Here is a 22,418-nt window from a genome sequence, read left to right as displayed (position 1 = left end):
TTGGAAGTGCTCAAGAAGCTTGAAGAATAGAAGCTGCAAGGGAAGACCTCACTGGAAGTCAAAGAGATGAGGTTGGGTGCGTTGGCCACAGCTTCCAGAACAACCACCAAGTTCTAAAATTGGCTCTGGGTTCAGAAGGACATCAGATCCCTCAGATCAGACCCATGATGGAGGTGGGTTGATGCCCAAGGCCAAGACTGAATTCCCCTCTCTCATTGCTGAGACATGCAACTCGTGGAGAGATTCTGCAGATGACTCTGACTTCTGTGGTTTCCTGGAGTCTGGTCTCAGGCTATAAAACCTTGCTGGGAGCAGGACGAGACCCCAGACGCAGCCCTACCTCTAAGGGATCCACTGAAGCCCAGAAAGCTGTGATGGAGCACCTGCAGACTCTCCTGCTGTCCCTCCTGCTGGTGATGTGCCCCCCAGCCAGCACCAGTAAGTAGAGTGGGCTGGAGGTGAGGAGAGGGTTGGGGAAGGATGAATCTCAGCCCTGTGGCCCCCAAACCCCTCATCCCCAGCCCCATCCATTGCAGATTATTCCTGGAAGTGGAAGGAGAGAGGAGGAGAAGCCAAGGAAGCCTCCAGGGCACACCCCACACCCTACATGGCCTACCTGCAGGGGAAGGACAAGAACTTCTGCGGGGGCTTCCTCGTGGCCCCCGGCTGGGTGATGACGGCGGCTCAGTGCCTCGTGTAAGTCCTGCTGTGTCCACACAGCCCCTGCAGCGAGCTGTCTGCTCCACCACAGCCTGGGGAGCATCTCCTGCATGGGGGTCTCACTGCTGGGGTCACATCAGCCGTGGCCAGGCTCTTTCCCTGGCGGGCAGCACAGGGCAGGGCACGGCTCGGGGACAGCTCTGAGCCCCATCTCCCTCCCCAGCCCGCCCTCAGATATCTACCCTGACTTTTTCCCCCGCTCTGTGACTTTTAGTTTTCCCAGATGTCAACAATGGGAGGTCAGAGTGGCTTCTTCCCTTGCTGGCACTGACCTGCTGTCAGGCTTTGTCCTTTCTGCCACCAACTTGTTTGTTGGCAGAATTATTTGCTATGAGACAGCTGCTTGCCCAGCCCTTTTCCACCCATCCAGCTGGGGTATGGAAGGGCAGGAGGACTTTTCCAGATGTGCACAGCTCTGGGTGTAGCTCCCACACACCTCAGGGCTGACAGCTCTGTCCTGGTGCCAGTGACAGGCTCAGGGCCAGTCCCCACTCCTGGGCAGAAAAAGGGAGGACCCAGGAGCCTGGAGGCCTGAGCCTGACCTGGGAGCTTGGGAGGGACTCCTGCACATACCCAAGGTCCTTTCCAACCTTCCTGAGGCAGCACTTTCTGTGGGTGATGTAGAGGACAGAGAAGTATCCTGATTTAGAAATCCCTGGACTTCCATGGGCCTGTGAAGCCCAGAAAAAGAGAGCAGCAGCATTGGAGCAAATGTGCCCCGCTTCAGGTCTGGAGATAAAGGAGCCCTTGCAGAGCTCTGCTCTGTCAGGTGGGAGTTTGCTCTGCCTCTTGACTGGGCAGATTTGCTGGCAGAGCCCCTTGCTCCCACCATTCTTCTTAAAAAGTGCATGTATAATATATTCTGTGTGTAGGGAATGTATATACACTCTCTCTGTGTCATTGGACTCTCCTGGGAGATGAGCCTCAGTGCTCCCAGGCAAGACAGGGACAAGTTGGTGACACCCACTGTGCTTGATTTCACCAGCCACAAACCTCTGACTGTCATCCTGGGAGCCCACACACTCCAGAGGAGAGAGGACAGCTGGCAAACCTTCGAGGTCAAGGAGTACCACTGCCACCCGGGTTTTACAAGCCCTAAGAAGGGAAATGATATCCTTTTGCTGAAGGTAACCTGGCCCTGATTGCAGAGCTGAGCTGCAGCCCTGGAGCAGGAGGGGACAGTGGATTCCAGGCCAAACACTCATCTCTGTGTTTCCTGTCCCCTTGCCCAGCTGAATGGCAATGCCACCATCAACGGCCACGTCAGGCCCATTTCCTTTGAGAAATCCAAAGTTCGTGGTGGGAGCGAGTGCAGCGTGGCTGGCTGGGGCTACAGGACAGCCGCTGTCACCCTGCGTGAGGCCACTGTCACCGTCATCAGGCAAAGGGACTGCCTCAGCCACTACCCAGGACTCGCTGACAACTTGATTTGTGGCCGCAGCAGATCCTCTGGGGTACCTGAAAAGGTCAGTCTCTGGTCAGGGAGGAGGAGGAGGCTGAGGGGGAGGTTTTACCCAGGCGCAAAGCACAAGGGAGAAGAGGAACCTTGTCTTGCCATGGCACAGGACCTGGGAGTCAGCAGGGGGACAATGGCTTGGCCAGAGGGGTTCACCCTGAATCTCATTGTTGGTCTGAGTGTGCTTCGTATCTGAAGCCAGCAGAAGGGCAGAAATGAAGCTTCAGTGTTCCCCCAGCTGTGTCCCTGACAAAGCTGCCACCAGTCCCTTGTGGAGGCAGAGTTATCCCCATCCTCTGTGAGTCCAGGCCTCTGCTGGGGGAGCTCTGTGCTGGTGTTTGCAGCCTCCCTGTTCTTTGCAAAGGCACTCCTTCCCATAACCCAGCGCTGATCTCTCTTCCTTCCCACAGGGTGATGCTGGGGATCCGCTGGTCTGCAACAACAAAGCCTATGGCATCTTCTCCTACAGACACAACAACTGGCCTGGCTTCTACACACACATCGCTCCTTTCCTCCCCTGGGTCAACAGCGTCATGAAGTCAGCGTGACCCTGCTCCCCCTGCAGAGCTCACCCTCCAGAGCCCCGTCCTCACCAGCTTCCTTTCCCTTTCTCCCTGGAAAACAACTCCCAGTGCTCCTTGTGGATGTGGCAAGGACTTCTCTGTGGCCAAGCTGAGCTGTGTCCGTGGTGGGGCTGGCACTGAGGTTGTGCCCCGGCTGTGTTTGTCCCCTGCGCACATGGGGAGAGCCTGCACTCCTTCCCTGCTGCCCTGACCGAGCCCTCTGTGGCTCCAGCTGCGGAGAGGGAGCAGCAGGACAGCCCAGAGAGGTTCCAGGAGCTGGGGAGATGTCTGTAACCCTCAGGGGAAGGCTGCACAATGAGATCAGAGGGATCCAAAGAGCAGCCTCCTCCCTGTCTGTCATTTGTGACACCACACATCTGGGTGTCCAAGCTCCAAGGAGGACACTTCCAGCTCCTGCTTCACTACTGCTGTCCCTACCTCTGAAACTGCTGCCTCCTCTCTCCCCTCTTCTGTAGCTCCAGTGTCATGGGAACACATAAAAACAATAAATCTCCTCAACATGTGAAAGCCTTTTTCCTGGTGCAATTTGGATTTCTCTGGGCCACTGGCTCCAGTCCTGAACAGCTCAGGAGAAAGCCACAGCTCAAATTGCTGAATCCCAAGCTGGAGGTTTCTACCCCAACCAATGGCCTCCATTTTCTGTGCCATCTAAACCTCCAGAACTGATGTCTAGTCCGGATTTCAGAGCAGGGGCTCTCCTCACTCCCTCCAGGGAGCTCCAAGCTGATAGTTCAGGGGATTTCCTCACTCCATCACCTCCTTTCCACCATGAGCCTCTCTCAATTCTACCCCATCTCACCTCTGGTTGCCATTCCACACAAAACCAGCATCTTCCCCCCAGTGCAACCTCTGTCACTCACAGATGTTCATCAGGGCACACTGAATGTGAAGCTGGCAGCAAAGAGAGGAACCACACTGTCCCACCATGGCCTCACAGCCAGTAAATATTTTATTTCTACATGTCATGGTTTAAGACAAAAAAAAATAAACCCCTGCCTCTTCTACAATAGAGCTTAAAAATATTGCAACCTGAGGAAATTAATCTGGAGATTTGGCAAGAGACCCAGCAAGAGGAGCTCAAACACTTCCGTCAGATGTTTAGGATTTCGTTGACAAAAACACACTTCTGGGGAGTGTTTGCCTTTCCTTCTGCTCACCTCTGTCCAAAGGTGACTTGTCAGAGGCCATTCCAACATCTGTGGCAGCGCTGGATATGAAACACAAGGCTCAAGATGTGAAGACTCCAAATATTTTCCAAACCTTATAATTCAAAGTGTCTAAAAGTCCCCAGGTCACTCACCTGACTAAGAAAAGCTGCATCTGAGCAGAGTTATCAGTGGTTTTTGCTGTGGGTGATGATGCACGAGGAAAGCACCTCTAGCACAATTCTGCTGAGTTTTCCATGCCCAGAGTGCCCTCTTTGGGTTGGCAACAGGGTGTGTTCTTGAAGGTTCTATCTCTAAACAACTTCCAAACCCATCCAAAAAAACTTCCCTCTTGCAGTTTGGAAGCAAATTCATGGCTGAGCTGTGGAAAGGAAACCTCTTTCCCCCAGGGCTCTTTACATCATTTAATCTGCTCTGAATCAAGGGTTGCAAAGCTGACATTGAGCAGAGACTTCTTTTCTATTGAGGCTGCCAAATCCTGCCCAGAATTTCCCAGTTCTCATCCTGCATCTTCTGTGCAAAGTCTGTCACCTCCTGGAGAGCTGGAGACTGAAGGCCTGAGTCCCTGGGAGGGAGGATGGGAACCAGCAGAGCAGGAGAGACCTGTCTTTGGGGAGCTCCATAAAAACACCATTTATTTCCATGGCCAGGAGCTACAGATACTCACCTGAGATGAAGGGAGGAGCAGCTCCAGGAGCAGTGAGTGCACAGGAGTGGCCAGGGATGAATAAAAGCACTTGGCCAGGGGTGTAGAACAGCCCTGGGCAGCAGCTGAGGTCCCTGACAAGCCACATCCTCACCCAGCTCAGCAGCTGGGGTTACCCAGAAGCTTCACACAACCCAAGCTTTGTCACACAGTCCAGCATGGGAGCCACAAAAACTCTTCAAAAGTCATCAGTTCTCCACCCATGGTGGTGGAGATGCTACAAAAATTGCTTGTGGAGGCTTAACTTCCTGGTCAGGCTGCATGGCAGGAGATAAAGCAGCTGGAGGACAATTATACCAAATTGGTATCACTGGGAGAGCACACAGGAAGCAGCTTGGGTTGGAACAAGCCCTCGCTAAGCCCAGGGCTCGAGGAGCTCTTGACAGAAATGTTCCAACAGCAGCTGCCATTCCACAGGCCAAGCTGGTCCCGAGCTCCTGAGCTGCACATCAGCTTCAGAGTCCTGTGTGGGATCAGGATAACACAGGGGAGAAACCTGAACTGCAGGAGGGAGACTTTATATTCCTGCTTTATAAATTCCAAATGACATTTTATTCTTATGCTGGACAGATACTTCCCTCTCTTCCCAAGAGGGCAAAGGGGATGTTCAAAGGAAAGAGCTTCCTCCTGCTGGGAGGATGATGTTTGTCCAAGGACAAGGCAAATCCCAGACTCTCTCTTCTTTGCCCTTTTCTTGCATATGGGATTTTTTTAATATGAAAAATACAAAAAATTATTTCTTTCATGTCTGGTTTACCTGTGTGCACAACCCCAAGCACCTGCTTTGGTGTTGGCAGGGACATCCAGAGGCCAGGTCTAAAGTGATTTGCAGCCCTGCCACAACCCTGGCCCAGCTCACTTTATCAGGACACTCCCCTGGCCCCCAGCCCAGCTGGGGCAGCCCTGCTTTGCTGTCCCTCCCTGTGGAGCAGGCTGCAGGCCACAGGAACGCTCCAGGCAGTGGCAGGTGGCCCCATGCCACAGCCTCCCGTGCTCCCAAGACCTCTCCTTGCAGGATGGGCACAGGAGGACTGAAGGAGCCAAGGGCCTCTGGGGTGAGGAGCTGGTGAGGAGGAGCTCTCTGAGCTGCTGGGAACACTTTATCCAGCCTGGGCTGGAGTGCTCCTTGGGAAAGCAGCAACTGTGAGCCTCCTGCATGGGCTCCCATCTGCCGCCTTCCCTGGGCTGCCCCAGCCTCCTGCTCCTCCACTGCCACGCTCCAGGGACAGCCCCACGCACACCTGGGGGCTGCAAAAGGCCAAAACACGAGGCCAGCTGGGAATACTGGGTGTTAAAGGCTTCATCTTTTCCTGGAAGAGCCTCAAGTTGTTGCTTTGCTTTATTTAAACAAAGATTTGGCTCTTTGCGAAGAGCAGCACAAAACGCGACTCACGGAGCCGAGGACACGAACAGGGAGCTGCTCCTCAGCTGTGAGGGGACACAGCCACTGAGAAAAGCAATAAAAACTCACCCATAACTAAAAAAGTGACAATTGAAGCCCTTGCCAGTGCTCTGGCTGCCAGATCACTGCTCCCTTCCTGGTGGGAGACAACAGAATGTTTCAGGCTGCCCAGGAGCTGCAGCTTCACCTGCGCTAAGTGACCTCAAAGGGAGCAGAACATCCTCAGCTGCAGCTTCCTGAAAACACAGGAAACCTTTGCATAGAGGAAATTTGCCATCTCTACCCACTCCCAGCTGATTTAATGCAACATTCCTGGAGAATGAGCCCAGAGAAAAGGAATTAAGCTCTATAAACTCCATCTCAGGAAATGGCTTTGTGGAAGTTTTCACAGTCATCCAGCCCTGGACTCCTTAAGGGACAATTTTAAGCCACGTTTCATATTTCAGTCCACATTTCTAACAGACAAGACTGGAAGCAGTTCTGGTTCCACCAACATTCCTGATATTGGCAACAGAGATCCTGCTTGGAACCGTGCCTGCAACGGGCCGACACCACAGCAAGAGGCAGCAGCAAACACCAACAACTTCCCTTAGAAATCCTACCCCAAAATCCTGGAAAACTTCAAATCAAGATGCCACCATTGCATCTCTGCACCTTAAACCCCCAGTCAGACACTGCTCGTGCTTCAGAATTATTGGTACAGTGCATAATATATAATTATGGTGTGTTATACCTTCTATTTACCAAAACATTTGTTTCTATGCCTCAGAGTCCTGATTTTCTGACAGGAGGCACAGCTGCAGGAGGAGAAGGAGAGGGGAAGACAGGAGAGAAGAAACACACACACAACCACCACGGCTTTTAGGAACAAAATTTATTCCAATTTCAAACAGAGAGTTTATTTCAGGAGAAAGATATGAAAATCAATTTCCATCAGATATTTCTGTAATAAGCGTGTTGCCCAGCAGTCAGAGTGGGATCATTCCAAGAAACAATCACACTCCTGGACTGGAATGAGACAGTTTGGAGTCTGAATAGATCCTGACACTGGGCATCTTATTCAGAAACTCCTTTACCCCACCCTCTTCCCTCCCCGCCCCCCAACACGCACAACAATACATGCATTGCAAATGACAAGGTTTAAAAACAGCATTTTATATAGTATTCTTTTTAAATAGGATAATGTTTAAATTGTCTTAAATCAGGATCCTATAATATACAAGTATAACCAAATAATTTCCACCACATTGGCACTTGTAAAGAGTCTCTGGCACTACTAAAGAAGGGGCATTGGCACAAACCATACTCTTAAAAAACTGGGTGCTGCATAACACACTTTATCTCTGCTGGACTCTAACGACCTGGGCTCTGTACAGGACAATACAATGGTCAGCACACTCTGGAAGTACTTTTTTTTTTTTGTCTTTTTTTTTTTTAATTTTTTTTTGTCTTTTTTATTTTTATTTTTTTTTTTAACCAATAAAACACAGGAAGAAAAACCATAGTTGAACGCAAGGCCAACATTGCTAGGAAGCAACAACAAGAGACCAAAGAATCCAACTCGAGGAGAAGGGGGGAGGCAGGAAGGGCAGGAGCTGACACGCTGCAGCTGGAAGGGGCTTTTGCTCACCAGGTAGCCAATCCACATGGAATGGTGCAAGGAAAAGGGATGGTCCTCTGCTCACTGACTTCAAGTTTCAAACTGGTTCAAAGTATGATGGTTTCTTTAACAGAACAAAGATTAAAAGTACACAAGGAGCAGAGGTTAGCAAGGAGACCAACTCCTCAGACTCTAGATTCCCTACAACAACCCAATTTTACCTCTCTTCTGAAAGTCACTCTCAACCTGCAGAGAATTCTGACAGGCCTCGCTTTCAGAAAGGTTGATACAGGCAAATTTGGTTTTAAGGTTTGGCACTTTTGCTAGGGCAGGCATTTGCCAGCCAACAGAGACAGGAGCCAGTTCTGCAGGAGCACTTCACTGGCCAAGCTGGAGGCACACAAGCAGCTGCTTACTAAGGAAAGCACGTGCTAACAACTGGTATCTCCTCACACATGATACAGTCACAGACAACTCCAGGTGATGTGTACAGGTCTGACCCATTCCTACCCCAATTCAGGAGGAGGTTGCAGGAACTCAACGAGAGCCACTGAGCAACACTCGGCCCTTCCCTCCCTGCCCTGAGCCAGTTCTCAGGCCAACAGCTTCCCCAAGCAGGTGCCCCACAAGGTACAGCACATTTCCTAAATCCTTGTGCCCACAGCCTCCCACAATTGCCTGCCACGATGCAGAGTCACTCTGCAAGAGACAGATGCCAAGATCCCTCCTCCTGTGCCAGGGCAGCAGCTCTTAAAGAAAGGGGAAGGTACAAAACAAGACGAAAAAAAGTTTCTGATTCAAGTGGAAGTACCACCATCATTCACCTTGGAAAAGAGAAACTTCTGGGAAGTCATTTTCCAAGAAGCTGTTTATCAGTGCCAGGCTCATTGCTGGCAACAGCTGTAGTGTGAACCATTTACAAAAGGATCACAGAAGCGGAAGAGGCTGGTGCTGCCGTCTGCTTCAGAGGAACAGCACTTAGAATACATGAAGATGATTATAAATTCCTTTTTAGAAGACAATTTCTACAAACTGGATCATTTTGGCATAAAGATAAAAAAAAAAAAAAAAAAAAAAAAAAAAAAAAAAGCAGTAAAATGGATGCAAAGCTGTCTGACACATGGGAATCCCTCTCATTCCTCCCAAGGGTTAAATGCAGTCCAGAGCATGGCTAGTCTAAAGAGATGCTACGTTTCCCTCAGCATCACCACTCAGACTGGCTCTTCAGCTGTTGGTCCCATGGCTACTGTTCCAACTAGAGCTCTGTAATCACTTGGAGCAGAGCTTGCTTTGCTCTGTAGTGCTCTGAGCCCACAGAGGCTTCGCTCAGCTACTCGGGAAAATGAGGGACCCCAGAATTATTCAAAATTATGTCCCCTCCATAGTTTAGTGTTCTAGATCAAAGCATCTTAAGCATCTCAGACAGATAGATTTACTCTTACAATGTTGTGCAAAACACTGATGTAGTGCTCTGTCTACAAAAGAGACAAAATATCAACAGCCCCCTTCAACAGTGCAGCTCATTTAGTCTTTTTTCTACTGGCAGCCTTCAAGGGGGCAATCTGGTTGATCCAGAGAATTTGGACCCAATGCTACTCGTTGGAATTGAAACAGAAGCATCAGTGATGGCTGACTGACACACGTCCAGACGTGGGTCACATCTCCTGCTTCCCTCTCTCTCTCTCCCTGCCTTGCCGATGCACTTCTTTCTCCCAGGCTGGCAGCAGCCCTCCAGCACCTGGACCTGCCTCAGCTCCTGGAAAATAAAGCTCTCCTAAGGGCAAAGGCTTCACCTCCTCCTGCTCAGTGGAGATTCAGGAGGCATTCAGAATCCAGAACTACATCCCCTCTGCCTTCCAGCAAGTGCTGCTGCCTCTCTTCTCCTCTCCTGCTGCACCAGCAGCAGCCAGGGCAGGGCTCTCTGGATTCTGCAGCAGCTAACAGTGATCACAGGCACCCTGGAGCAAGGATGTGTGCAAGTCTTCCAAAGAGGATCCCATACTCCTCCAAAGAGGGACACAGCAGCGTGTGCCTCAGGGGAATGCAGAAATGGGAGAGACACAACTGCTGCTCCCTCCAAGAGCTATCCTCAATCTCCCCTAGTAAGAATCCTACCAGAGCCTGTCACCCTCCAGCTCTGGTCCTCTCTGAAACTCTGCAAGCTGGACAAGGCTGAGGAATTCTTACAAAGTCATTCACACACTGGCACAAAATGCAATAAAACAAGGCTTGATTGCTACGAGGCAGCAAGGAAAGACCTAGAGGATGGCACGGGACTAAGGTTTTCAATCCAGGCAAAGTCTGATGTTCGAATGGCACAATCACTCAGTGTGCTTTTGGTAACTGCTGCATAGAGAAGTTGCTGATTGATATCAAAAACTCTATCCAACAAAACAGTTCCTCTCTGCAGACTGAGCCTTGTGCGCACACGGCCATGCGCTTGTGGTGTGGGTGGGATGTGTTTATGTGTGTGGAAAAGGAGAAAAAAAAAATAAAAAAAGAAGAAATAAAAATGAAATAAAATAAAGAACAATTACAGTCAGGCACTTCCCCAGGCTCAGCAGCTATTGCTCCAAGAGCTTCCATCATTTGTAGTCCATGAACAAAATACAGCAACACATAGCAAACTATGTATAGAACATCAATAATTTAAAAAAAAAAAAATCACAGTCTCCATACCTTTTATAATTGATAACAAAAAATTACTCAGAACATATAAAGAATGGAAAAGTGATGGCTTTTTTTGTTTGTTTGTTTTGCCTTTTTCTTTTTTTTTTTTGCACAATAGTTGGAGAGCAATTGCTCCTCCCCAACATTTCATCACAGTGAACCATGGAGCGTGTCCTGGGGAAGGGAAAGGAAAGAAGGAGGGGAAGGAAGCAGGATTAGCAAATTACACCAGAGGCACCCTCTAGCACAAGGCAAAGGGACCAGTAGCATTCTGCACTCCCACAGTCCAGTGAATTCACGATCTCAGCTGGAAAGTGTTGGGGATTTTTGGTTTTTTTCTACATATACCACGGGAATGAAAGGGGGGGAAAAAAAAAGGTGGCTTAGCAACAAAGGAAAGATCAAGATGAGGCTGCCTTAGCTGCTTGGCAAAAATTAAGAAGTAAGCAAGGTGCTGAAGAAATGAGGCATATCCCCGTTAACTGTGACATAAAAGCAATTTGTTAAAAATATGAAATCAACTACTCTGTGGACAGAGACATGAGACTCCAGGATAACACCGAGCACTTGCCACTCCACAGATCAGACAATTTGCAATCATTACATCATCAAAAATTAAAACTTTTTTTTTTTTTCCTGTCATATTTAAAATTTCATTTTTTGTCTTTTCTTCACAAAGAAGCCTCTCAAGGGGCAAGAGCAGAGCAGGTCAAACCAGGTTGTACTCCTTCAGGTTGAGCTGTAGGATGGTGTCCTTGACAGCTGCAAAGACGAAACGGATGTTTTCTGTGTCTGTGGCACATGTGAAATGGGAATAGATGATTTTATCACTGTCGGGATTTAAATCCACAAACATCTTGAGGATGAACTCGCGGGCTGCCTGTGCATCCCTCTGTGGGCCTGCAGCAAACAGAGACACCAGTGAATGGATTCACTCCCAGGCATCCCCCACATCTACCAACTGACCCATCAGCACTTTTCCTGTGGGTTATGGAGCTTTCAAGAAGAAATTAAGATCATTTATAGGATAAAAGTTCCAAGAGTTGAAGTGTCTTATGCTTTTCAGCTGTCTAACCAAACCCCATAAGGGCACTGGGCACTTTGCAGACCCTGATGGGTCAGTTCAGACCCTGCTTTGGAATGCAGACCTTGGAACAACCCTGGGTGGGAGCATCCACTGGGTAGCAGTGGCAGATGCTGGACAGACACCATTAAATGCCCTCCCATGGAAATGGGGTGTAAATTTCTTCCTAATATACAGGTGGATCTCACAGGCTGAAAGACACAAATGTGTATTTTGGAAACAAGGGTTAATGCCAGCCAGAAGTACAGTCAGTCTGATCCAGCTGGTCACCTCACAGGAGCTAAAAATGAGAATTTTGGACAGTTTTTAATTCACATTGGTGACAGGAACCCAGAAAATAATCACCTACTGCAATTTCTTTCACAGGACTGCTACTGTTGCATGGCAAGTACCATCTCTTGAGAGGAAATCTGATGGGCAACCTCTCACTTACAGGCCATGCAGCACCCCTGAAGGAGCTACTTGTAGGAGAAAATGGAAGTACACGATGCCCCTGGAAGCTGGCATCTGTCTCCAGCTGTCATTTGAAGTAGGCACTGTTTGGGCAGCAGCTCTTCATCCATTCCCAACCTGCTGGAAAAACTTGGTGTTCCCACCAGACCTCCAAGCAAGAACTCCAGATGTGGGAGGACAACTAACCAAGAGTAATTTCTTTGGTCCTTTAAAAGATGAAAGCTGTTTGCAAAATGGTAATTCTTCCTTTACCTCGTATTTCTTAAGCAAATAATTATGGAATTAATACAGGAGAGCATGGCCTGATCTCATCCTCCAGCACTTTGATTTTATTTTCAGCCCTGTACAGGTGTGTTACCAACCAGGTTTAAATTCACTCAGCTGAAGAACCTGAAATAATATTTTGGCTAAGGAGTTTTGTTTCAGATGGGAAATTCTCTGTTTCACATAGACATTATTTTCCCACAACAGCAGATGGCACGCTAATAAGAATTTCAAGCTGCAGGAAGAATTTTTAGCACCATCATTAGAACAACTTGGGTATTTGACCAGTCAGTTTCTCAAAACAAAGACTCATGTCACCTCTTGACTAGAGCCTTAAAAGGTCCAGAACACCAGTAAACTGCTGGTTTACTGGTTTACACATTTATGAAACTGGTTATATGTACAAGTTAGACTTCCATTCTTTAATACTTTGCAGTGAATATTGGAGGGGCAATTCTTCATTTAGAAGAGGCTCATTATTTGATCATCCTATCGTATTCCAGTTATCTATGCAGGATTAAGATTTTTTGTGATGTTTTCTTATTGCTGTAGGCATTCTCCAATTAATGTTTACTCCACTTCTAGATCAGAGTGTTCTTTAAAAAACAAGTAAGTTTTAACCAAATCACCTCCACCCCATCAAGCGTTCCCTCTTAAAAGTCACTCACCATCAAACTCTGGGAAATAGTCAACAAGGTGGGAATACAGGATCTTGTCTTCCAACAAATCTTTCTTGTTGAGAAAGAGGATAACAGAAGAGTTTTGGAACCATGGATAAGTTATAATGGTTCGAAAGAGAGCTTTACTCTCTTCCATCCGGTTCTGAAATCAGAAAAAGAAAGCCCTGTTTTCACAGAGGAAAACTAAAATGCCTTTCTGTTGCCTGCACATGCACTCAGATCTGCAGTAATTCAGCATCTCAAACATTGTACACAAAATACTTTGGCCCTCGGTAGAGTCTGGTTCAAGCTGGATCAGTAAATGGAAAGGAAATGCAAAATCTGAGGGACTGAAGGTTCATTTATTTGCCAAGCTTTCACATCAAAATACTTGAAATTTAGATTTTATGCTTTAACAGTCATGAGAGGCGTGTCCAATGATACTTTGTGAGCATATTTAGTCTACTAGAAAAAGAGCAGCTTGTTATCTAATAGCATGATTTTAATCTATTAGCAAGGGCCAAAATTCAGATTTGCACCTTCAAAGAGTGAAGTCACCACCTCACAAGAGAGCAAAGCCTGAAGTAAGCCAGGTCACTAGGTTCCTCAAGTGCAGGAAAGGGAAGGGATGATTTGGGAGCACTTGCACAGTGCCTTCCATGGCACAAGGGACTCTGCAATTTCAGATAATTTCATTTTTCACTTGAGAGGTCCAGATGATTTGAATGCCCTCTGCCTTTTCCATCCTCAGGGACATCATGACCCGTCCAGGCTCATGTTCCCTTTGCAACAAGAACTGAAGGCCAAAACCAATAATAGTAGCTAATCCAACTTGGCACCAAGCACCTGGGTACCAGCCTTCAGGAAACTACAAAGACATTCCTCCCTCTTTTCTTCCTCCTCTCCTTCCTCCCTCCTGCAGAGTTCCCATTCTTTGGCTCACCTCATTATCCGATTCCACCAGAACTTGGTCATATTCACTAAGTGCTACTAAAAACATGATGGAAGTCACATTTTCAAAGCAATGGATCCACTTCCTTCGTTCTGATCTTTGACCTCCAACATCCACCATTCTAAGGAAGAGAAGTACATAGAGTATCACAGAGGTAGCTGCAGTTCTCTGAATGCAAAGCAGCAGCAAACAATGAGGATTAATTTGGCTCTTTACCATTCCAGTTAACCTGGCACAGGGATCTGACAGTATCTGCCTGTTAACAAAACCAGCAAGTTTACAAAATACTCTGGTCTAGAAATACACCAAACTGAAAGAATGGCCACAAAATGTTGCATTCTGCAGGTTTGCTCAGCAGCAGCCCTGACTCTGAAAAGACAAGTCCTTCAAAACTGTGCTCTGTCACATGAGCAAACTATTTTTATTTTTAATTAAAGCACCTGCTTGCCTCAAAGCTTCTCCCCCACTCAAATCTTTCTTTAGTCGTTACACTTTTGTTGGAATGTGCTGTTTAACAGTCACACACTTCAGCCTCTCAGTTTCAAGTCCCACCTGTACAGTACACTAAAGTCATTCTGGCACTCACCTGAAGTGCCACACACGTGGCTCACCTTTGATAAAACCCTACACCTATTCCCTAGGTCAGCAAAACACAACAGGGAGAGGAGACTTCTGCCTTTCTGCAACCAAATGGTTTAAGGGAGAGGATGCACGTTCCTTCATTCCTCTCTGGCAATGCCACACTGTGGAATTGGGGAAGAGCAGAGAGCACCAGAGCGAAACAGGAATATTGCTGTGTTCAGCCTGGTCATGCCAGGCTCAGCTGCTGGCTTAAGCCTGCAAAGCCCATCTGTTGCTGCAGCAAGTTTCGGTGCCACCCTGAGAGCACAAGGTAGGCACAAAAAGCCAGCTCTCAAGGCAGGTGCTGGGTACAGGGAAGTCTTTCTGCACAAAAAGTGCCAGGCCTTGGTGGCTTCAGCTCTCAGCACATCCCTCAGCTGCCTGAGATGGCAGCAGCGCAATCCTGCCCAGGAAGGACACCAAGATGGTTCCCTGGGTTTGAAGTGTCACTGATTCAAAAGCAGGTTCAGTTTTCTGACAGCCAAAACATCCCAGTGAGAGAAGCACCCATCACACATCCACCCAAACCATCTGGACACATAAAGCAACCCAGAACTTATCCTTGCTGAAACCACCTCCCTGCTGCCTCAGTTCAGCTGTAACATGAAGACACCTCCAGTACCTGAAGATAATATTCTCTAGGTCAAAGGGGTACTCTATGATCCCGGTTGTAGGGACTCTAACCCGTAGCACATCTTGCTGAGTTGGTAGATATCCTGGGGTAGCGATACGATCCACATCGCTGAGATAGCTGCAAGCAGGACAGTGGAAAAAAAAAAAAAAAAACAAAGAAAAAAGAAAAAAAACCTACCTTAGGTTGCAGCACATAAATATACAGGTGTAAAAACTGCTACATGAAGTCTTTCTGTAGCGTAATGAGAAAGGCAGAAGTTGTCTGAATTATTTTAAATATGGTGTGGAAAACTAACAGATAATATTTTTGGGAATGAGTATTTCACCAGTCAGTCCCCTTGGAGGATAAACAGATACACTAAGAACAACTTTATCAACTCTGCATAGGAGTGGGGAAGACAATCTTTACTACAGAGGAAGTTTAACCACAGTAGATGCTTTATGTTTCAAGACCAAATCTGAGGTTTTCTACTTACAAACGTAGAAACATAGTTAGTTATTTACTTATAACTATAAAACATCCTCTGTACATTGCCAAATTTAATGGATTTATAATTAATAAGATCTGAGTTACATATCCATGTACACCTGTAGGCCAGAAACAAACCTGAAGAAAAAGAGCAGCACTCAAGCTGCCCAAGAGCAATACAGATGGAATACTGTGGAGATTCTGGCCTCATGTATATCCTGGAGCAGATATATGAACACCTTTTAACACCCACCAGAACACCTCATACTCTCAAGAAAAGCAGCAAATGATAAAGAAACAAACTCTGGACTTGGATAAAAAAATGTGGACAGGTATAATCTGCTAGAGCATCACTCCCACCACAAGCATGCCAGTGATTGTACACTTACTATTTAGCTGAGTCAGAAAGCTGATATTCTCTTCTCCTGTCATAACACTCTTGTATTCCAGGGTCATTCCACAATGTTTTAATTGCACTTACATATGGCTGCTCAAATGTCATGACCTTTTCTACATCCACTTCTCGGATCAGCACTGCATTGGCCTGGAGATTGAAAAGAAGAAGTAAAGAGAGAAAAAGTGAAAAAAAAACCAAAACCAAAACTGGGGGGATAAAAACATCCACCCTACAATGGCTAAGCAAAGGAAGGACTACAGTAACTAGTACAGCCTGTGGAGTTTGTGAGGTAATTATCCACACCAAGGGGCTTTTGCCAATACCCCCAGTAAATAAAAACCAAACTGAAGTTCTGCACAAGTTATAGTAAGCGGAAGTTGGCAGATTTTATTTATCAGAACCTCTCCACCATGTCTCACATAAAGCACAGGCAAAGCTTTCTCACACTCTGCCTATTCTCACCACACACAGGAAAGGGGCACCATCTACTCCCTACAAACAATTACTCAAAATCAGCTCCAAGACACTTTGTGACAGGTCAGATAAACTACAACTTCAAAATATTAAGGATACTAAGTATTAAAAAAAGCAAAATATGCTAAAAAAAAATCTGTTTTCCTGGCATGCCCTCACTCTCACTGTCCTCCCCCTCAAAAAGATAAAATAATTTAGATCAGATCTGTCTCAAATTAATTCCTGGTTCCAAAATCAGTATGTTTTTGTGGTTGAGACCAAAATTCCTCAAGAAAGGTTTGTACTCTTGGTCAGTAGCTATCAGAAAAACAGAAGGGTTGCAGAAACAGGGATAGCTACCAGCATAGGTCTGTGTCTTTTGTGTCCAGCACGTATTTTGCTTCAAGTTCCAATAAGAACAGCAACATATGCAAAGAAAATGCTGACACACATTTAACAACCCTGAATCCCTGAAATGAGTAAAAATAACACCCCTCCTATCCCTACCATCGCATCCCAATCCCTTGCTCCAACCACTCACTAGGCACACCAGTGCACCAACCTTGCAAAGTTACTCTGTCCCTTAACACAACCAAGTAAAAGGAGTTGGGTATCGAGAAAATGTCATTAAAAGTTTGCAGGAAAGAGTTCAGCATCGCTGAGGTTGCAATGCAGAAAGACATGAACAAACAAGAACTCAAAATCCTCACTGAATAAAGATATGTGCAAAAACTGAGAAGCTTACCTTGTTCTGTTCATATTTGTACAGAATCTTCAGGGTCTCCATGGCTCTTATCATAGACTGCATGGCAGTGAAGATGTTTTGGTACACCAGCTTGGTGAAGCCTTTTTTGTCCTCTTCAGAGTAGCCTGAGCCATGAATTATACGCATTTGCTTAATGAACGTGCTTTTCCCACTCTCCCCAGTGCCTACAGGATGCAAGAGAGTGAGTTAGGAGCCACCAGGAGCAAAGCCCATGACAGATAAAAGCTCCTATCGCTACACCCAAGCACACACTACTCCAACCCCCTTTTTGTCACTTCCCAGACTGCTAAAAGACAGCCTGGATTGTTCATCCCCACTACAAACCCAGCAGCGTGGAAGGAAGACACCTTGTCCTTTACAGCAGCCTTCAAAAGTAGCTCTGGTACTTATTCCAAATCTCACATTACAGCCACTCCCACACGTCCTGCGTCAAGAGGCCCTTGCCCGTCACACCTGACCTATTCCCAGATACTCCAGCAAGATGCTACAACCAGCCAGGAAGGGCCTGGACACACTCTCAAGCCAGGAAAGTGCTACAGACCCAGACAGCAGTGAGTGGCCAGGAGAAGCCCAGTAAACAGAGAATTCTCTTTTGCTCTGATTTGGCACAAAATGCTCTTTGCCCTATACACGATGTGTCTTTTCACAGGAAAGAGTCTAACACAATGGGAAAAAAATAAATCAACTCTAAAGGAGAACGGAGCTCAAGAAACTCTTTGTTTATCCATCTGACATGAACAACCCAGGCAGCACATCTGCCTTGTATCCCAAACTACTGTGCAGAGGTTTGTTCCTCAGGGCTGAGCCCAGAGCCCCGGTTGTGGCAGCATTGCTGCGATCCTGCTCTGGATCTGAGGGAGTTAAAAATGGCGTCTGGCAGGGAGAGCAGAGTAGGCCACTGCTCCCAGCTGTCGGTGCCGTGCCTGGGTCCCCACGGGCTGCAGCCTGCTCAGCAAGGCCACTGCTTCCTTCTCTTCCTTCTCTTGCAGGTTTTACTGGCGGGCCCCGGAGCAGATGGGAGGGCAGGACACGGCACAGGGCAGCCCTTCCAGCGCCGGCTTCCTGCACCGTCACCCGGGCAGGTCCTTCCACTCCTACATTTATGGCCCCAAAGGAGTGTCATTCAGCATGTGAAGGCCACCAGATGATACCAAAGGACAGTGGGAACTTTATAACAGAGTGAGTAGGAGAGAAAAACACCATCGGACGGCGTCCACGCAGTTCCAGAGCCTTGCTAAATTCACAATTCAACTGGGACATCCCCAGTGACATCTGCCCCGTGCACACAGTCCTTTGTGGAGGGGACACACAGGCCAGGTCTTACTTGGGATGAGCTACCTCCACACTTTATCAGCTTAAATGGACACCGCTACATTTCTGTGGAGTGCTTTTATTCAATCTTCTAAAATCCACTATCATTATGCAGGATATTGATAAAAACCCCGCACCTCTCTAACACAGCAGCACAGCTCACCTGACTATCAAGACCAAAAAACTCAAAATATATCATGTCAGTGATACAAATCCTTTTGACCTGTGGTTAAAACACTAGCAAAGCCTTGGTTCTCCACACAGGCACCACCAGAGCCTCCTCACACCAGGGGAGAGATGGATTCAGACAGGATCTCATTCATCCCAATACACAATTACCACTCGCATGTAGATACTCAGTTACTCATTTTATCTTGGTAGGCTAAAAAGCAAACAAATAAAAATGCTCAGATAAAAGCAACAAGCACCTAACTAGAAGCAGAACATTTGAAATGAACAGCAAGAAGTGACAGAAATCATGTCAGCACAGCCAGAAATTAACACTGTAGACAATATCAATATGAAGCAAACTATCTCCATCTCAAACACAAAGGTGCACCCTAAGCAGGGGAAAAACTGGAAACTGAAATCTTTTGTGGTTTCTGTCAGTGTGGTGAGAAATACTTCCTTGTCTTTTACCACAGCAACCAAAACAGAGAAAAAAAAAAAAAAAGGTGGTGGTTCAAAGCATTTCAACAATGAAAATGTAAGAGAAACCTCAACACCAGACCTTTACTTGCTCCAGAACTTAAGAGTTCAAATACAGATTCTTCCTGTCACTCCATCACCGCCCTTTTTTGGTTTGGGGGTTGGTTTAGGTTATTGGTGGTGGGTTTTTGGTTTGTTTGGTTTATTTTAAAGGTGCCTTTTGCTTTCCCTGAGGCACAGCACTACACCAGCAGGTTACAAGCTCTGGTGGGCAAGATCTACAACTCTGAGGGCACAAAACCTTTTTTTAATATGATGGGAGATAATCTGAATTCACCCCTTCTTCTGCCAACACGTGAAAGCAGCAGGGTTTACAGTAACTTCCTAATGATCCCCCAGTACCTCAGGAGCTCTTGCAAATACGTTGCTCAGTCAACAGTATCCTTGCTTAATCAAAGTCATTTTTGTACAAAATACCCTCCCCACCTAGTAAAAAGACAAATTACTCCCTTGTACCAGATGGCAACGTCCAACACCTTGAACTTCTTATTAATAGGTTCATCATTGATTAGCACTGTTATTCTTCACCTCAATTTTCTGTTTTAGGCTTCAACGAAGTAATTGTCACCAGATGTAGTGACAAGAAAAATTTGACAGTTTCTATAAGGTGGAAAACTCCCTCCACACAAATTTTGGAGATTTTGGGAAAGCCCTCTCATTATGTCAATCATTAATACTTGTGAATATAAGAACTCCATAGAACAGGAGCAACACAGAAGAAATCCCTGCAAGCAGCAGTTACACCAAGGAGAGAGAACACAGGTTACCTGTGCCAGCTGAGGGTGTGCAACGTGCTGTGTCCAGTGAAAAGCATCCTGCAAACACTGGCTACACCTAGGAGTGTTGCTTACCCAATAATAACCACCCTCTGTATGTTTTTTTAATCTGATGCTGAATCTGTATCTTTTAGAAAAGCAGAAAGGATTCTTGAGCAATCTGAATTATTTCTAAAGTGAAATCTTTAGATCCAGTGGGATCTTCTTAACCCAGATCTATCCTATAGCGACAACCTATTTTGACACAGCTGCTTCTGTGGGACTGCTTTTAGGGAAGCATGAGGATGAGGAACACCTTTCCTCCTCTCCAAGAAGCCTTACAGAAATTGCCACAGCATCTCCAAAGAGCAGAAATGTGAAGCCCTCGATTTCACCTTTCACACAAAGAACAGCAATCCATTAATCGTGGAGGATTCAGGGTGAGAAGGAAAGCCCTGGCCTTTGCTTGCCAATTATCACCAGGCACCACTCCTGGTACTGGAGCCCTCCAAGGGGCCTCCCCCCACTTCTGCAAAGTGGTTTTGGTTTCTTTTTTTTTTCTCAAGGGTCAACCTCCTTCATCAGTTGAACCTTAATGGCTTGTCAATAGATCCATCAGATCTGCTTCAGATTTCATCTCAAGATGATACAGTATTCAAGACACAAAGCAGGAAATATCTGAGACACAAGCAGTACTAAATCACGGTACGCATGAAAACTGAAACTTAAGTTTAAATTTGGGGGCTACCTAGGCATGAACATCAAACTCACTGCTGAAGAAGGAGGAACACGCCTGCAAGTCTCAGTTTGCAACTGATTACCCATCCCTCTAAACTCATCTAAACACGGCAGTTACCCATCTGCACAGGGAACACTACTGTGTTTCCACCCGAAGACCCAGATTCTTATGGCTGCACAGGTGATCTCAACCTCTGAACACCACAGGCAACAACACAACTCGTGCCTTCCTACTGCCTCGTCCCCCTCCAGAACCACCACACCGTGCTCCCAGCCCTGCTGCCTCTCCCACGTCTTGCCCCAGGGGAGGGACGTGGTTTAGGAGCTGGAGGCCAGTTTTTTCCACGGATGCTCACCCAAGGCCCAGGAGTTCACCGTCAATCCTGAAAAGCACCAACCCCATCAGCGGATTTCCCCACGCTAACGAAGGCCAGCACACTCCTGAGAATCGTTACCTCGAGACAAATTTCACGCGCCCGCGTGCGTGCCCGCCTTCACAACCAGGAATTTCAGCTACTTAGTTCCTGGTTGTGTCAAAACCCATTTTGACAGCGAACGCATCACAAAATCAAACAAAGGGCAGCCAATGAGGCGGCCGCCCCGCACGGCTCGGGAGCGGCCCCGAGCGCCGGGCTGAGGCGGGGATGGCTCCCGCCGCTTCCCCGCCACACCCGCTCCCCGCCCGGCCCGGCCACCCGGACCTGCCGAGCCCCGGGCCGGGCCCCGCGGCGGCCCCTGGGGCCGGACCGGCGCCGCGCTCCTCACCCAGCAGCAGCAGCTTCAGCTCGCGGCGCGCGTCGCGCTTGTCCCTCCGCAGCTGCTTCTCGATCTCGGCGTTGATGCGCTTCGACTCCTTCACCTCGTCGCTCAGGCAACAGGCCATCATGGACTCCAGAGTCATGGTCGCGTCGCGGCCGGGACGCCCCCGCCCACCCCCCCACCCCCCCGGCACCGACCACCGTCCTCCGCACGGCCGGGAGCCCAGCCCGGCCCGGCCCGGTCCCGCGTCCCGCGCCCCCTTCCCTCCCCACCCTCCCGCCCTGCGCGGCGCCGGCCCGGCCCGGCCTCGCCCCGGCCTCGAGTGCTGCGGCCGGGCCCAGCGCCAGCGCCGCCGCCGCCGCCCCCCCGCCGCTCCCGCCCGGCTGCCCCCCCGCTCCCTCCGCACGGCCCCGCCGAGACACCGACGAGCCGGCGCAACCCACCCCGCTGCCGCCGAAAACAAGCGCTGACTGGCAGCGGCCGCGGCCAATGGCAGAGCGCGGTGCGCAGAGGGGCGGGCCCGGACGGGCGGGACGAGGCTCCGCGGCCAATCGGAGCGCTGGGTTTGGTTGGCCGGTGGCGGGGGGAGGGGGGGGGGAGGGCGCACGGACGCGCGTTCCTGGAGCGGGGCGGGGCCGCCGGGCATTGTGGGAAGGTGGCGGACTGGGCGCCCATGGCGGGGCGGGCCGGGATGGGAGCGGACCCTCCCGTGTCCGGGCGCGGTCGGGCCAAGCGCGGAGCCGCCGCCTCCCCTCGCCCTCCGCGGGCCCGCGGTTGGGCTACGCCGGGCGGGTAGGGCCTTGGCGGCCGCTGGGATGGCGGCACAGGGCGGGCCCAGGCCCCGGACGTTGCAGCTCGTCCCGCACCGCTCGGAGCCCCCCGCGGGTGCCCGGAGCCGGCCGGGCCCGAGCCTGCGTGGGACGGGCCCGGTTCAGCCATCAAACCCCGCCAGCCCGGCCGTCCAACCCTCGGTGCCGAGCAGGGAGAGGCTGAGGCCTTGCCGTGCCGGCCCTGTGCTCCAGGCTCCGGCCGCTGCCCTGTCCCTCCAGGGCCACACCGAGCCTGCCAGCTGAGCTCTCTGGCTGCCACCTC

The 22,418-nt window shown here is 48.8% G+C and overlaps 2 protein-coding genes across 2 annotated transcripts; one reads left to right on the top strand and one right to left on the bottom strand.

Moving 5' to 3' along the window:
- The first annotated feature begins 374 nt into the window (after positions 1-374).
- Positions 375-2,724, top strand: LOC102102398 (granzyme E-like). Its single transcript, XM_005531217.3, has 5 exons — positions 375-438; positions 537-696; positions 1,706-1,847; positions 1,953-2,186; positions 2,587-2,724. Exons 1-5 carry the CDS (start codon positions 375-377, stop codon positions 2,722-2,724), a joined length of 738 nt encoding a protein of 245 aa, XP_005531274.3.
- Positions 2,725-6,890: 4,166 nt separating this feature from the next.
- Positions 6,891-21,486, bottom strand: GNA11 (G protein subunit alpha 11). Its single transcript, XM_005531215.3, has 7 exons — positions 21,333-21,486; positions 17,035-17,219; positions 15,829-15,983; positions 14,960-15,088; positions 13,708-13,837; positions 12,774-12,927; positions 6,891-11,204 (listed from the first exon to the last, which is right to left on the bottom strand). Exons 1-7 carry the CDS (start codon positions 21,466-21,468, stop codon positions 11,014-11,016), a joined length of 1,080 nt encoding a protein of 359 aa, XP_005531272.1. The 5' UTR covers positions 21,469-21,486; the 3' UTR covers positions 6,891-11,013.
- Positions 21,487-22,418: the final 932 nt, after the last annotated feature.

Source organism: Pseudopodoces humilis, chromosome 28 (assembly GCF_049639895.1).
Source record: "Pseudopodoces humilis isolate 2021_Gansu_Grassland_sample_001 chromosome 28, ASM4963989v1, whole genome shotgun sequence".
Taxonomy (NCBI): domain Eukaryota; kingdom Metazoa; phylum Chordata; class Aves; order Passeriformes; family Paridae; genus Pseudopodoces; species Pseudopodoces humilis.
This window is presented reverse-complemented; position numbering and strand designations above follow the sequence as displayed.

Bases quoted from the DNA above. Each gene is read 5' to 3' on its own strand.
- GNA11 (XM_005531215.3), bottom strand. From the start codon at position 21,468: ATGACTCTGGAGTCCATGATGGCCTGTTGCCTGAGCGACGAGGTGAAG. The intron at 17,220-21,332 runs GTGAGGAGCGCG...TGCATCCTGTAG, and splicing joins GCTGAAGCTGCTGCTGCTGG to GCACTGGGGAGAGTGGGAAA. The intron at 15,089-15,828 runs GTAAGTGTACAA...TCCTGCTTGCAG, and splicing joins CTTTCTGACTCAGCTAAATA to CTATCTCAGCGATGTGGATC.
- LOC102102398 (XM_005531217.3), top strand. From the start codon at position 375: ATGGAGCACCTGCAGACTCTCCTGCTGTCCCTCCTGCTGGTGATGTGC. The intron at 439-536 runs GTAAGTAGAGTG...CATCCATTGCAG, and splicing joins GTGCCCCCCAGCCAGCACCA to ATTATTCCTGGAAGTGGAAG. The intron at 2,187-2,586 runs GTCAGTCTCTGG...TCCTTCCCACAG, and splicing joins CCTCTGGGGTACCTGAAAAG to GGTGATGCTGGGGATCCGCT.